Source organism: Anolis sagrei, chromosome X (assembly GCF_037176765.1).
Source record: "Anolis sagrei isolate rAnoSag1 chromosome X, rAnoSag1.mat, whole genome shotgun sequence".
Taxonomy (NCBI): Eukaryota; Metazoa; Chordata; class Lepidosauria; order Squamata; family Dactyloidae; genus Anolis; species Anolis sagrei.
Genome location: NC_090034.1, coordinates 62,682,072 through 62,697,197, shown reverse-complemented (window position 1 = coordinate 62,697,197; position 15,126 = coordinate 62,682,072). Strand labels below are relative to the sequence as shown.

The window sequence follows — 15,126 nt, the reverse complement described above, 5'->3', positions numbered from 1 at the left end:
AATGGGAAAGGCAAGGGAGGAAGGCAAAGAGCCTTTGCCCATAGAGCCGCCGGCGGCTAGAGCGGGAGTGAGGTAGGGGCGTGGCCGGCGGCTACAAAGCGATTGGAGGAGAAGCGGTAGCAACGAGGGGAAGTGGGGCGAGAGGAGGATGCCTGTGGAAAGCAAGATGGCGGACAAGGAGAAAAAAAAGAAGGAGAGCATCTTGGACCTGGCCAAGTACATCGACAAGGCCATCCGCGTCAAGTTCCAAGGCGGGCGCGAAGGTGAGCGAAGGGGGAGAAGGAGAAGCAAGGGAAGCTGAGAGGGGATATGATAGCCATGTATAAATATGGCGACTAAAATGATAAAAGGTCTGGAGAACAAGCCCTATGAGGAGCGGCTTGGGGAGCTGGGCATGTTTAGCCTGAAGAAGAGAAGGCTGAGAGGGGATATGATAGCCATGTATAAATATGGCGACTAAAATGATCAAGGGTCTGGAGAACAAGCCCTATGAGGAGCGGCTTGGGGAGCTGGGCATGTTTAGCCTGAAGAAGAGAAGGCTGAGAGGAGATATGATCTTGTAGTCCTCGTGGACAACAAGTTAAACATGAGCCAACAATGTGATGTGGCGGCAAAAAAAGCCAATGGGATTTTGGCCTGCATCAATAGGAGCATAGTGTCTAGATCTAGGGAAGCAATGCTACCCCTCTATTCAGTTTTGGTTAGACCACATCTGGAATATTGTGTCCAGTTCTGGGCACCACAATTGAAGAGAGATATTGACAAGCTGGAATGTGTCCAGAGGAGAGCGACTAAAATGATAAAAGGTCTGGAGAACAAGCCCTATGAGGAGCGGCTTAAGGAGCTGGGCATGTTTAGGCTGAAGAAGAGAAGACTGAGAGAGGATATGATAGCCATGTATAAATATGTGAGAGGAAGCCACAGGGAGGAGGGAGCAAGCTTGTTTTCTGCTTCCTTGGACACTAGGATGCGGAACAATGGCTTCAAACTACAAGAGAGGAGATTCCATCTGAACATGAGGAAGAACTTCCTGACTGTGAGAGCCATTCAGCAGTGGAACTCTCTGCCCTGGAGTGTGGTGGAGGCTCCTTCTTTGGAAGCTTTTAAACAGAGTCTGGATGGCCATCTGTCAGGGGTGATTTGAATGCAATATTCCTGCTTTGTCGAAGGCTTTCATGGCTGGAATCACTAGGTTCTTGTAGGTTTTTTCGGGCTATATGGCCATGTTCTGGAGGCATTTCTCCTGACGTTTCGCCTGCATCTATGGCAAGCATCCTCAGAGGTGAGGTCTTTCCCAGTTCCAGCAGACCTCACTTCTGAGGATGCTTGCCATAGATGCAGGCGAAACGTCAGGAGAAATGCCTCTAGAACATGGCCATATAGCCCAAAAAAACCCACAAGAACTGAATATTCCTGCTTCTTGGCAGGGGGTTGGACTGGATGGCCCATGAGGTCTCTTCCAACTCTTTGATTCTATGATCCTATGATTAAGCAAGAGAAGAAGAATAAAGGCAATATTACATAACATAATAAATACTTAATAAGAATACATTGAATAATAATCAATATAATAATCAGACGAGACCGGGCATGTTCAGGGTGGTTTGCCGTCAGCCATCTTTATTACATTTGTTGTTCATTCGTTCAGTCATCTCCGACTCTTCGTGACCTCATGGACCAGCCCAAGCCAGAGCTCCCTGTCGGCCGTCACCACCCCCAGCTCCTTCAAGGTCAGTCCAGTCACTTCAAGGATGCCATCCATCCATCTTGCCCTTGGTCGGCCCCTCTTCCTTTTGCCTTCCACTTCCCCCAGCATAATTGTCTTCTCTAGGCTTTGCTGTCTCCTCATTTATTTCTTGTGTCAGGGCAGCCAGTCAATTATATTACATTTCTAACAGAACAAAGCAAACAAACAGAGAAAATACAAAATGTGTGAGTTTGGTAGTTGGTTAAATGTCCTTTGACCAGTATCTGGTCACTTGGAGTGCTTCTGGTGTTGCCGCAAGAAGGTCCTCCATGGTGCATGTGGCTGGGCTCAGGTTGCATTGCAGCAGGTGGTCAGTGGTTTGCTCTTCTCCACCCTCACATGTCGTGGATTCCACTTTGTAGCCCCATTTCTGAAGGTTGGCTCTGCATCTCGTGGTGCCAGAGCGCAGTCTGTTCAGCGCCTTCCAAGTCGCCCAGTCCTCTGTGTGCCCAGGGGGAAGTCTCTCATTTGGTATCAGCCATTGGTTGAGGTTTTGGGTTTGAGCCTGCCACTTTTGGACTCTTGCTTGCTGAGGTGTTCCAGCAAGTGTCTCTGTAGATCTAAGAAAACTATTTCTAGATTTAAGTCGTTGACGTGCTGGCTGATACCCAAACAAGGGATGAGCTGGAGATGTCTCTGCCTTGGTCCTTTCACTATTGGCTGCTACTTCCCGGCAGATGTCAGGTGGTGCAATACCGGCTAAGCAGTGTAATTTCTCCAGTGGTGTAGGGCGCAGACACCCTGTGATAATGCGGCATGTCTCATTAAGAGCCACATCCACTGTTTTAGTGTGGTGAGATGTGTTCCACACTGGGCATGCATACTCAGCAGCAGAGTAGCACAGCACAAGGGCAGATGTCTTGACTGTATCTGGTTGTGATCCCCAGGTTGTGCCAGTCAGCTTTCGTATGATATTGTTTCTAGCACCCACTTTTTGCTTGATGTTCAGGCAGTGCTTCTTGTAGATCAGAGCACGGTCCAGAGTGACTCCTAGGTATTTGGGTGCGCTGCAATGCTCCAGTGGGATTCCTTCCCAGGTGATCTTCAGAGCTCGGGATGCTTCCCGAGACATGAGAGACATGAGGGGACATGAGAGAACCCTCCTCGCAGGATTGCAAGACTTCCGGGCGTCCCCTGGGCAACGTCTTCATAGACGGTTGATTCTCTCGCCACAGAAGCGACCAGCATGCAAGGAAGCAAGCAAAACAACCAACGGTCCTTTTCAGGACCAACCATGACAATAATAGCATAATAATAAATATGTAATAATAAGAATACATTGAATAATAATAAATATAACAATCAATATAATAATCAGACGATATCTGGCGTGTTCAGGGTGGTTCGCCATAGGCCATATTTATTTATTTATTTGACTTGTATACCACCACTCCCAATTTGGCTCGGAGCGGTTTATTACATTGTAATTATTATATTTTTTGTTATGTGCATTATATTTATTAATAAAATATAATAAATATAATAATAAAGATGATAGAATAATACATATAAATAGAATTATAAATATAACAATAAATGTAGCAATTATAATATAATTAATGTAATAGTAATGAATATATAATATAAAATAGTAACAATAAATATAATGATAATATTATAATAACAAATATAAATGTAATACTAATCATTGAATCATAGAATCAAAGAGTTGGAAGAGACCTCATGGGCCATCCAGTCCAACCCCCTGCCAAGAAGCAGGAATATTGCATTCAAATCACCCCTGACAGATGGCCATCCAGCCTCTGTTTAAAAGCTTCCAAAGAAGGAGCCTCCACCACACTCCGGGGCAGAGAGTTCCACTGCTGAACGGCTCTCACAGTCAGGAAGTTATTCCTCATGTTCAGATGGAATCTCCTCTCTTGTAGTTTGAAGCCATTGTTCCGCGTCCTAGTCTCCAAGGAAGCAGAAAACAAGCTTGCTCCCTCCTCCCTGTGGCTTCCTCTCACATATTTATACATGGCTATCATATCTCCTCTCAGCCTTCTCTTCTTCAGGCTAAACATTCCCAGCTCCTTAAGCCGCTCCTCATAGGGCTTGTTCTCCAGACCCTTGATCATTTTATTCGCCCTCCTCTGGACACATTCCAGCTTGTCAGTATCTCTCTTGAATGGTGGTGCCCGGAATTGGACACAATATTCCAGGTGTGGTCTAACCAAAGCAGAATAGAGGGGTAGCATCAATAAATTGGACCTCTCCAAGTACGTCAACAAGGGCATCCGCGTCAAGTTCCAAGGCAGGCACGAAGGTGAGGAAGGGCTTGGGGGTCCCCAGAGGACATCCAGGTGGACCCCCTTCAGGAGAAACGTGTATGCATGTGATATATTACATACTATATATATATATAGTATGTAATAATACTAATATTTAATAATATATGATGTAAAATAATAATATATAATAATAATAACAACTGTATTCTTGTATCCCATCGCTATCTCCCCGAAGGAACTCGAGGAAGCTTTCAAATGGCAAAAGACGCCTGAAACAAGACATGACATAAAACACAATATAAAATTAATATAATAGTAATGAATATATAATATAAAATAGTAACAATAAATATAATGATAATATTATAATAACAAATATAAATGTAATAATAATAAATTGGACCTCTCCAAGTACGTCAACAAGGGCATTCGCGTCAAGTTGCAAGGCAGGCGCGAAGGTGAGGAAGGGCTTGGGGGTCCCCAGAGGACATCCAGGCGGACCCCCTTCAGGAGAAACGTGTATTCATGTGATATATATATATAGAGAGAGAGAGAGAGAGAGAGAGTATGTAATAATACTAATATTTAATAATATTATAGGATATAAAATAATAATATATAATAATAATAATAACAACTTTATTCTTGTATCCCATCACTATCTCCCCGAAGGAACTCGGGGAAGCTTACAAACGGCAAAAGACGCCTGAAACAAGACATGACATAAAACACAATATAAAATACAATCAAATAAAACAAACATGTAACAATGAGATAAAACTCAGAATAAATCAGCACACATCAGTTATTAGTGATACCTAATGTAAACATGGCCAGCTTGTTCACCCTCATCAGTCCATCACAGGGGTCAGGCACCAGTCCAGGATCCGGAGGCTTTCTTGGATTTCAGTGAATACATTGTAATAGTAATAATGGATACATAGCCACTTTGAGTCTCCTTATGGAGAGATAAAGCAGGGTATAAATAAAATAATAATAATAACAAGAATATTATAAATTATACATTGATGCTTTTATTTCAAGCTGCTTTGAGTCTGCTTCAAAAGAGATAAAGCGGGGTATAAATAAATATAATAATAATAATTTCCAGCCCAACCCTATACATGGCAAGCAGGATACAATGCAATCCCGCCAGGCCTCAGTGTCAAAGAAGGTCCTTCAACTGGACCTTGAGGCAGAGAGTTCCCCTGTTGAGCAGCACTCATTCCTTCCTTCTTTTCTTTCTTTCCTCGCAGCCAGCGGCGTCCTGAAAGGCTTCGACCCGCTCCTCAACCTGGTGCTGGACGGGACCATCGAGTACATGAGAGGTGAGCACAGCAGGCAGGAGGTCAGCTTTATATTATGGCACAACATTTGGGAAAATGTTCCCTTCCTGGTTTGAAAGCATTATTTCTGTTTCATTATGCGGCCCTTCTGGAGTTGGGGTTGTTTTTGCAGCTGAATTTGTCAAGACTCTATGGACCTTCCACACTGCCCTTATACATATCCCAGGATCTGATCCCAAACTATCTTGCAGTATAATCCAATTTAATGCAGATAATCTGGAATCAGATCCTGGTATATAGGTGAGTGTGGAAGGGGGCTATGAGATAGTCATTGAAAAGCCAGAGCCAAATGTGCTGCTGCAGAATGTTCCTCCAGCAAAAAAAAAAAGTTTGCAGTTTAATACACTTTTCCCATGTTTTTGTGATAGGACCAATTAAGAAATGACATTGATAACCCAAAAATTGTGTTGAATCATCTATATAAATAAATGTTCGTTTGTGGGATTAACATAACTCATAAACCACTGGTTTGGACACAATACACCTATCAGGCCAATGAGTGACCATCACTCACAAAAACACTGAAAAACGCAGCAGAAGAGACTTTAAAAGCCAAAAAACAAAAAATACATTATAACACATGCACAAAACCACATATATATATGTGGTTTTGTGCATGTGTTATAATGTATTTTTATATATGGAGCCCCCGGTGGCGCAGTGGGTTAAAGCACTGAGCTGCTGAGCTTGTTGATCAAAAGGTTGCAGGTTCGATTCCGGGGAGCGGCGTGAGCTTCCGCTGTCAGCCCTAGCTTCTGCCAACCTAGCAGTTCGAAAACATGCAAATGTGAGTAGATCAATAGGTACCGCTCCGGCGGGAAGGTAACGGCGCTCCATGCAGTCATGCCGGCCACATGACCTTGGAGGTGTCTATGGACAACGCTGACTCTTCGGCTTAGAAATGGAGATGAGCACCACACCCCAGAGTCAGACATGACTGGACTTCATGTCAGGGGACTACCTTTACCTTTACTATATATATATATATATATATATATATATATATGCAAACACACATATATACACAAATATACACACACACACACACAACACATATACACAGACTAGCCACAGCAATGCGTGGTAGGGGATGGCTAGTATATTATAATAATGTATTATTATAATAATATATAATTTAAAAAATATAATACAATAAATTATAATATAATGTAATCATTTAATATAACATGCTGCTGTCTGGGGTGGATATCCAGACATAACGTCCGGAGGCCCTACCCCCCTCCCCCCATGCCCCCAGATTCTTTTGAAAATTAAGAAGAACTTACCAGGCCTGTAGTATACCCTCAGACCAGCTCTCTCAGCGCATACAAATGATGCGCCAGGAGAGCGGGGGGGGGGGGGGGAGATTTTCCTCCTCTCCTCCCCACCCCTCTCCTGGCATGTCATTGGTACGCTCCGGGAGAGCTGCTCCAAGGGTATACTGCAAGCCTGGTAAGTTCTTTTTACTTTTCAAAAGGGTTTGGGGACTTGGGGGGAGGGGGTGGGTATTCCCACACTTTACTGGCCTTTTTTAGCCCGGTAAACTGTGAAAATGGTGTCTGGGCTGTAGTCCAGGCACCGGAAATAGTGGATTTATCCTGTGTTTTTCAAGAAGGCACAAAATAAATCCACTATCAAATTAATTCACTACAAACCAGTTTTCCTGGTTTGTAGTGAATTAATTTGGGACTGTCCAGAACGTTGTCTGGACAGCCCCTCCTTTATTGTGGTAGATACTGCAATAAAGGTGCTGTCTGGACGGGCCCCGTGTTAGAGATCGTAACCTTTTGTAAAGTGGAATCTTCTTGAGAAGAATTAACTCACTTGAGTCAACCTTCTCCTCCAAGTCCATCTCAGTGAGGCCACAGTCACTGTATTTGGGTCCCAAAAGAGGGGAGGGGCTTGTTTGGGGGCCAGGAAGTGCATATCCCCTCGGTAATGTCCCCTTCCTTCCTCTTTCCTTCTTCCTCCTTTCCAGACCCGGATGACCAGTACAAGCTGACAGAGGATACACGCCCACTGGGGCTCGTGGTCTGCCGAGGGACCTCGGTGGTCCTTATCTGCCCCCAGGACGGCATGGAGGCCATCCCCAACCCCTTCGTCCAGCAGCAGGATGGGTAGCTGGATGGACGGGAGGGCGGGGTTCAGACATCAGGACACTGGACCTCGCAATGGGAGAAGCTGTAGATGGTTTGACCGTGGCTTTGAGGCCGAGAAATGGCACCAAAATAGGCCAGAGGGGGGGTTATTTTTTCCTGCTGGACAAAGAACATGAAGACTCTCACCTTAACGGTGCTTCTTTGTTTCCTGGTTGTGTATTATTATTTCCTCCAAGAAACAGATGGCAAGAGCCCTAGAGTGGGGCTTGAATAGTAAACCTTCAGTTTCAAGATCAAAAACATTTCCTTGGGATGTTTTTCCTCTCCTGTACTGTTCTCTAATCATAATAAATCTTCCCTCAACTGCTTTGTGTGCTTCACCATTTGTAAGGCTTTGAGATGCAAGAGTCTTCTCCGGGGCCAATGTCCCATTTGGGGGTTTGGAGGAGGAGCCCAATATGCCAACTCTTTGAGTCGGAAAGCCCTAATCTGCTTCCAAAGTGGGTTATTTCTCATTGTTTAAATGCAAAGTGTCTCAGGACATCCCTTTGTGTCCTAGACAACAAAAACCGAGGTCTCTCAACACTCCTTGCTTTGTGAAAATAGGTCCCTAATGGGCCTGCTTTAGCCAGTGGTTCCCAGGGAAGTCCTCCTAGAAGTCTGATCATCCCAGCCACATGCATTTGGGTTTATGATGAACATTGTTTGTAGTCCAGACACACTGCTCTGTCACCAAAACTCTCTAGACCAGGGATCCTCAAACTACAGCCCATGGGCCACATGCAGCCCGCTGAGTGCATTTATCTGGCCCACCGAGGAGGAGGCCTCTCTCTCAGTGGAATCAGTACTGGCTCTGCTAACACAGAGCTCTTTTTGTTCTTTCGGTATCCCCCTCAGGCTCTCTCTTTCTCCCCATTTCAGTCTCTTCTCTTTTCCTCTCTCTTTTTCTTTCTCTTTCTCCCTCTTTTTTCTCTCCCTTTCTCCTCTTCTTTATATATCTTCTGTGCAGCCAATAGACAGCCCCAAAGCCTCCCCTTGCCATCCAACCGTCCCTCCTTCCCTCCACCTCTACTTGCGCACAGTGTTCAAGGAGCCCTTGCAAAGCCTACCCCCCCCCCCCCCGAGTTAAACAGGGAGAGTGGGGGTGGCAGTAACTCCAGCCTCATGGAGGAAAGGCGTCTCCTCAAAACTTGTGGTTCCTTTTCTTCCCCTCTTGTCTTCTTAGCAAATCAAGGTTCCTGCTGTGAAAACAGCCGGTAGGTAGCCTGTTAAAAATTGTGGGAATTCAAGTTCAAAACACAAGGAGAGCCCAAGTTGGCCAATGCCTGCTTTGAAGGTTACCAATGATATTTAATTCTGTTGTAATGTTTCATATATTTGTAGATTTGAAATTGTATTGAAATGTAAGCTGCTTTGGCCCCTTCCACATCTGTATAAAATCCACACAACTGGTTTATATGGCAGTATGGACTCTGATAATGCAGTTCAAAACCAATATTGTGGTTATCTGCCTTAATATTCCGGGTTATATGGCTGTTTGGAAGGGCCCTTTGAGTGCCCTTCCAGACAGGCCCTATATTCCAGGATTTGATCCTAGTTTTTTTCTGTTTATTCCAAGTTATCTAGCAATGCACACTCATATATTCCAGTTTAAAGCAGAAAACCTGGGATCAGATCCTGGGATATTAGGCCTGTTTGGAAGGGCCCAGTCTCCTTGTGGAGACAAAAAGTGGTGTATAAATATACATAATAATAAAGTCCTCTTCTGATCTCCTGCTTTGGTCAGACCTTCCCACCTGGAATCACACTCTAACCAAATTGGAGAACAAAAATCTGTTCCTGGTTTGAAAGTGTTATTTCCTGATTAATTGTGTGGCCCTTAATTATTCGCCTCTAGAAACTTTGTTTGTGTGGCTGCCACAAACTATGATGAATCTATTGGTCATGGGCAGGCCTGTAGCGAGGGGATGGTTTTAGGGGTTCAAACTCCCCCCCCCCCCGAAATGTTTCAGATTTTTTTAAAAACCTGGTTTACTCATGAATTTTAACTGGTTAACCAAATCCCCATGCTAAGTCTATGAGATGCAAAAAATTAAAAGTCTCTCCAGAACTACAAGCACTATCTCAAGCAAATAGTGACAATTTATTCACACTGTCATTACTTGCAGGAATAGCCGATGTAGTGAAGCAACCAAGTTGGGTGTGTGTGTGTTGAATGCTCCCATTAAGGAGGCCAGACTTGGTGGAGGTGGTTGACAGGGGCAGAGCTGCAGGCTGCTCTGCCCCCTGCTGTGCTCTTTGCTTCAGTGTGAGCTAGGAGGCAGGTTTCAACCCCCTTCCCCCACCGGTGAAATTTTCAACCCCCTCCCCTGCAAAATCTTCAACCCCTCCCAAAAAAAAATTCTGGCTACGGCCCTGGTCATGGGAGTTCTGTATGCCAAGTTTGGTTGAATTCCATTGTTGGGGAGTTCAGAATGCTCTTTGATTGCAGGCGCTACTGCAACTCCCACATGTCTGAGTGTATTTTAACCAAACCTCTCCAGTATTTTCTGTTGGTCATGGCAGTTCTGCATGCCAAGTTTGGTTGAATTCCATTGTTGGGACAGTTCAGACTGCTCTTTGATTGCAGGAGCTACTGCAACTCCCACATGTCTGAGTGTATTTCCCCCAAACCTCTCCAGTATTTTCATGGGAGTTTGGCCAATAGGCTGATCAGTAAACATATTAATGGGTTCCCTGCTGTTATATTAAGACTGTTACCCATGATACGGCATGCTTGAAGTCAAAATTTCATTTATTTGTAATTAGAAATACATATTTCACAATATATAATAACATGATTAATCACTATGCTTTATGTTCAGTTTGTAACAATGAAAATACATCCTGCATATCAGATTATGATTCATTATGATTCATAACAGTAGCAAAATAACAGTTGTGAAGTAGCAACAAAAATAATGTTATGGTTGGGGGGTACCAGAACATGGGGAACTGTATTAAGGGGTCACGGCATTAGGAAGGTTGAGAACCACTGGTGTATATGAAGAGAGGCACCCGATGATGCACAGCTGAAAAATAGAGGGCATCTACACTGCAAAATTAATGTGGTTTGACACCAGTTTGAATGCCATGGCGTAATGCTATAGAATTCTGGGATTTAATATTTTATAAGCTGTTTCACCTTTTCTGCCAAAAGATCAAACTGCAGCTCCAGGATTCCATAACATTGAGTTAAAGTGGTTCTTCATTTTAAATATTCATAGAATCATAGAATCAAAGAGTTGGAAGAGACCTCATGGGCCATCCAGTCCAACCCCCTGCCAAGAAGCAGGAATATTGCATTCAAATCACCCCTGACAAATGGCCATCCAGCCTCTGCTTAAAAGCTTCCAAAGAAGGAGCCTCCACCACACTCCGGGGCAGAGAGTTCCACTGCTGAACGGCTCTCACAGTCAGGAAGTTCTTCCTCATGTTCAGATGGAATCTCCTCTCTTGTAGTTTGAAGCCATTGTTCCGCGTCCTAGTCTCCAAGGAAGCTACTGTTTTGTTACTGTTTTGTTTTTTAACTTCAAAATTAGATATGTACAGTGTGCATAGGAATTAGATTTTTTTAATAAAAAAAACCTATAGTTCGGCCCTCCAACAGTCTGAGGGACAGTGAACTGCCCCTGTTTAAAAAGTTTGAGGACCCCTGGTCTAGACTCACCAGGGCAAATGGGTCTCCTCCCCGGAGTCCAGCTCCTCCTTGCTGTCCTGATGCAGAGAAGGATGCTGCTGACTCCTCCGAATGGCAATCTGTGGAAAGGTTCTTCTCCTTCTTCTGTAGAAACAGCTTCTTCCTGCAGGACAAAGGAAGGGCTTCTTCCTTCCTACTCCTGCTTTCATTGTGGTGGAAGGCAGAAGAAGAAAGGCTTTCCTGTGCGAAGGAAGGGAAGCAGCAACCTGAAGGAGAAGGTGAGGCTGGCCTCTATTTTTAGAGCCAGAGTCACTGACTGCATTCTAAATCAGTCCCAGCTGGTGATCTCTTGCCAAGGAGGGAGAGAAGGGAGTCCCAGCCTGGTCTCTTTACAGTAATGGAGGAGGCTGCTCAGGCCGCGAGACCTGGAGGCGCTGACCCCACTCCGGACGTGGTGCTGGAGGTAGATGGAGGGCTCTTCCCAGCCAACCGACGGGTGCTGTCCCATCACAGCCGCTACTTCCAGGCCCTGTTCTTTGGGGGGCCCTTCCGGGAGCGCTGCCAGCGGCACATCCGCCTCCAGGGCATTGAAGCCGAGTCCTTTGGGGCCCTACTCTCCTGTGTCCAGACAGGGATCCCCCTGGCCATCTCCCGCTCCAATGTGGCATCTCTGCTGGAGGCAGCCGACTTCCTGGCACTGGAGGGGCCCAAGCGGTGCTGCGAGGCCTTCCTGGAGCGGGCACTGCGGACCAGCAACTGCCTGGGCCTGATGACCTTTGCTGAGCACTTCTCCTGTCCACGGCTGCTCTCGGCCGCCCGTGGTGTGGCCCTGTCCCACTGGGAGGAAGTGGCCGCACTCGACGAGATGCCCATGCTGCCCCCAGAGGCTCTGGCTGCCCTGTTGCGCAGTGACCATCTCTTCGTGTCGCATGAGGACCAGACGCTGGAGGCGCTACTGCGCTGGGTGGCTGCGGAGCCCGCTGGGCGCGAGGAGCGCTTCCTGGAGCTGGTGGCCCTGGTGCGCGGTCCCTGCCTCAGCATCCCCTGCATGGACCGACTGATCCGGGATGGCGGAGGGAACAACAAGGGCCTCGAGGCCCGGCTGCTCCGGAAGCTGAATGCCCACCTGCCTCACAGCTGGGCCCCGGGCAAGAGGGGCCCCTGCGCCAAGAGGGACCACGAGGATGTACTGGTCCTGGCTGGGAGGCATGACCGCGAACAGCAGCAGCTCCTCCGCTTCCAGCCCAAGACGGGCACCTGGCGGCCCTGCGCCCCCCTCCAATGCAGGAACCTCACCCAGTACGCTGTTGCCGCAGTAGGTAACCCATGCAGAGGGGGGGGAGGGGGCAAATGTCATCTGGCCAGGCCCCTTTCTGCCCAGCACAATCTGAGCCCTTTTATATAGATGGCTGCCCAGTTAGGGATAAAAAATGCTGTATTAGATAGTGCATTGAATGTACCCCCAGGGTATGTGAAAAATACAGTTCTAATGCACATGTGTTCAGAGCACAGTCCACTCTAAGGGTCAAGAAAGTAGAGATGTGATCCTAGAGATGCAGCTGAGTCACTTCCTGTGATCCCTAGAGGTAGAAATGATTTATATGTGCACTTCTTCTTTGCCATGTGCTTGCTCGGGGATTGCCTGAATACTTCTATTGATTCCTCCCAGAATCTCCTTGGCCTTTGGCACTGCCACAACACACTTGTGGCCTTACAAATATTTTGATTATTTCTGTGAATATTTTTTTGATTATTTCTGCAAATACTTTCTGAATATTATGATTATGTGAATTATTTTGAGATTATATGCAAATATTTTTGTGATTATTTGTGATTATTTCTTCCAATATTTTGATTATTTATTATGAATATTTTTGTGAATATTTCTGCGAACGTTTTTGTGACTATTGTCTGCTCCTCTGGCAGGCGACCTGCTGTATGTGACAGGCGGTTCCACCCGGGAGGAGTGGACCTGGTCGACGACAGACAGAGTGCTGGCCTACAGTGGCTGGGAAGACCGCTGGGAGGAGGGCCCCTCGCTGCAGACGGCCCGGCACAGCCACTGTGCAGCCGGGGTGGGGGGGCGCCTCTTTGTGGCAGGGGGTGCCCTGGGCGAGGGAGGCCTGACTCCCGCCGTGGAGAGCCTGACCCCCGGGCAGCCCGCCTGGCGCAACGCCAGCCCCATGGCCTGTTCCGTGGAGAGGGCTGCCGCCGCCGGGATCGGGGCCCGGCTGCTCTATGTGGTGGGCGGCCTGGAGGAGAGCGGGGCTGTCTGCCCCGCTGTGCAGCGGCTGGACACACAGACCGACGCCTGGGACCTGGTGTCTCGCTCCCCGCTCCCCAGGTGAGGAAGAGTGGAGTAGCCCCAAGGGAAGAAGAAAGGGGCCTTGCAGGAGGAGAGGGGAACAGGAGGGCAGCACAGGGGCGACAGGGGGCCATCAAGCCAGGGGTAAGAGCGATAGATAGGATTGGTATAGAGATTATTATATTTATATTTATACTCTATCTCTCCCAAAGGAGATTCAAAGCGGAGATAGATGGATATTAATAATAATAATAATAATAATAATAATAATAATAATAATAATAATCTTTACTTATACCCCGCCACCATCTTCCCAATGGGGATGCAGGGCGGCTTACATGAGGCCAAGCCCAACAACACAATACAATAAATAAAATCAAAACGCAAACAATAACATAATAAATTACATAAGACTATATATATATAATTAAAAGCATTCATATTATCATAGAATCCTAGAGTTAAGAGACCCCAAGGGCCATCCAGCCCAGCCCCTTAAGATAGAGATACATAGGATTGAGATAGATAGATAGGTATGATAGGTATATCAGAGAATCTTAGCTAAAGATATTGATAGGATTGAGATATATCCATGAGAGGGAGAATCCTATAGTTGGAAGGGACCCCAAAGAACATCCAGTCCAGCCCCGTAAGATAAAGATAGATAAGATAGATAGACAGATATGAGATCGGTATATCATTGACTCCTAGAGTTGGAAGGGACCCTGAGGGCAACCCAATCCCGGCAGAAAAGGCACCATCAAAGCCCCCTCAGATTCCTTCCAGCCTCTGTTTAGAAGCCTCCGTGGACTCCAAGGCAGAGTTCCTCTGCTGAACAGCTCTCATAACAGTCAGGAAGCCCTTCAGGCCTGCAGAGAGCAAGCGTACTCCCTCTACCTCCGTCAGATATTGAAGCTTTTCTCCTCTCTTCCTCAGGTACGACCTCTGCGTGGCGATGCTGAATGGGGCACTCTACACAGTGGGCGGGGGGGTATTGCGCCTGGAGGCAGACACGGGCGAGTGGACCCCCCTTGAGGAAGAGGAGGAGGAGAAAGAGCAGAGGGGGGCCCGTGTGAGCCGGCGGTTCTTCAAGGCCTGCGTGGCGGCCAACGGGCGCCTCTACCTGCTGGGTCAGCGCCAGGGCAATGGCCAGCTGCCCAACTTGCTCCTGCTGGACCCCTACCTGGAGCCCCCCCTCCGCTGCCAGGAGCTGGACCCCGAAGTCCCCTGCCCACTCCCTATCCAGGCCGCAGCCTCAGTGCACTGCTTCGGGCCCTGGCACTGACCGCCTGCCAGCCGGGGCTTCCCTCAAATTCAAGGCAAGTATTGAGGCCTGGTCTGAGGAGGAGGAGGGGGGGGAACCTTTGATGGCGGGGCCTTGTGCTCCTGAATGTGAGCCCCCCACTCCTGTAGTACCTCAGGGAGAGAGGTGCTCTCTGTTGCAGCCCAGCTGCCTATCTGATCCTTTTTTCAACCAAACCCTTTGCGAGGGGCCTTGTGAGTCTGGGACGGATGAATGGGAGAGCGAATGCTCTCTTGGAACCAAATCACTGTATGGTTTTAAATACGGAATAAAAATTACATGCAAAGTGTTTGAACCCAGTTCTGGTATTTTTGGGACATTCTTTCAAGTCTATAGTCTCCGGCCAGTTGCAGCTTATTCAGAACACAAATAAGACACAAACTGTATTTGCTTTCAGAACAAAGGCCATGCAACTT

The 15,126-nt window shown here is 46.9% G+C and overlaps 1 protein-coding gene and 1 pseudogene across 1 annotated transcript; both read left to right on the top strand.

Moving 5' to 3' along the window:
* The first annotated feature begins 16 nt into the window (after positions 1-16).
* LSM7 (LSM7 homolog, U6 small nuclear RNA and mRNA degradation associated) lies at positions 17-7,790 on the top strand. Its single transcript, XM_060784715.2, has 3 exons — positions 17-263; positions 5,235-5,306; positions 7,303-7,790. The coding sequence occupies exons 1-3, from the start codon at positions 149-151 to the stop codon at positions 7,443-7,445; spliced, it is 330 nt and encodes a 109-aa protein (XP_060640698.1). The 5' UTR covers positions 17-148; the 3' UTR covers positions 7,446-7,790.
* A 3,306-nt stretch (positions 7,791-11,096) lies between these two features.
* On the top strand, positions 11,097-14,997 carry LOC132780878 (kelch-like protein 21; annotated as a pseudogene).
* Positions 14,998-15,126: the final 129 nt, after the last annotated feature.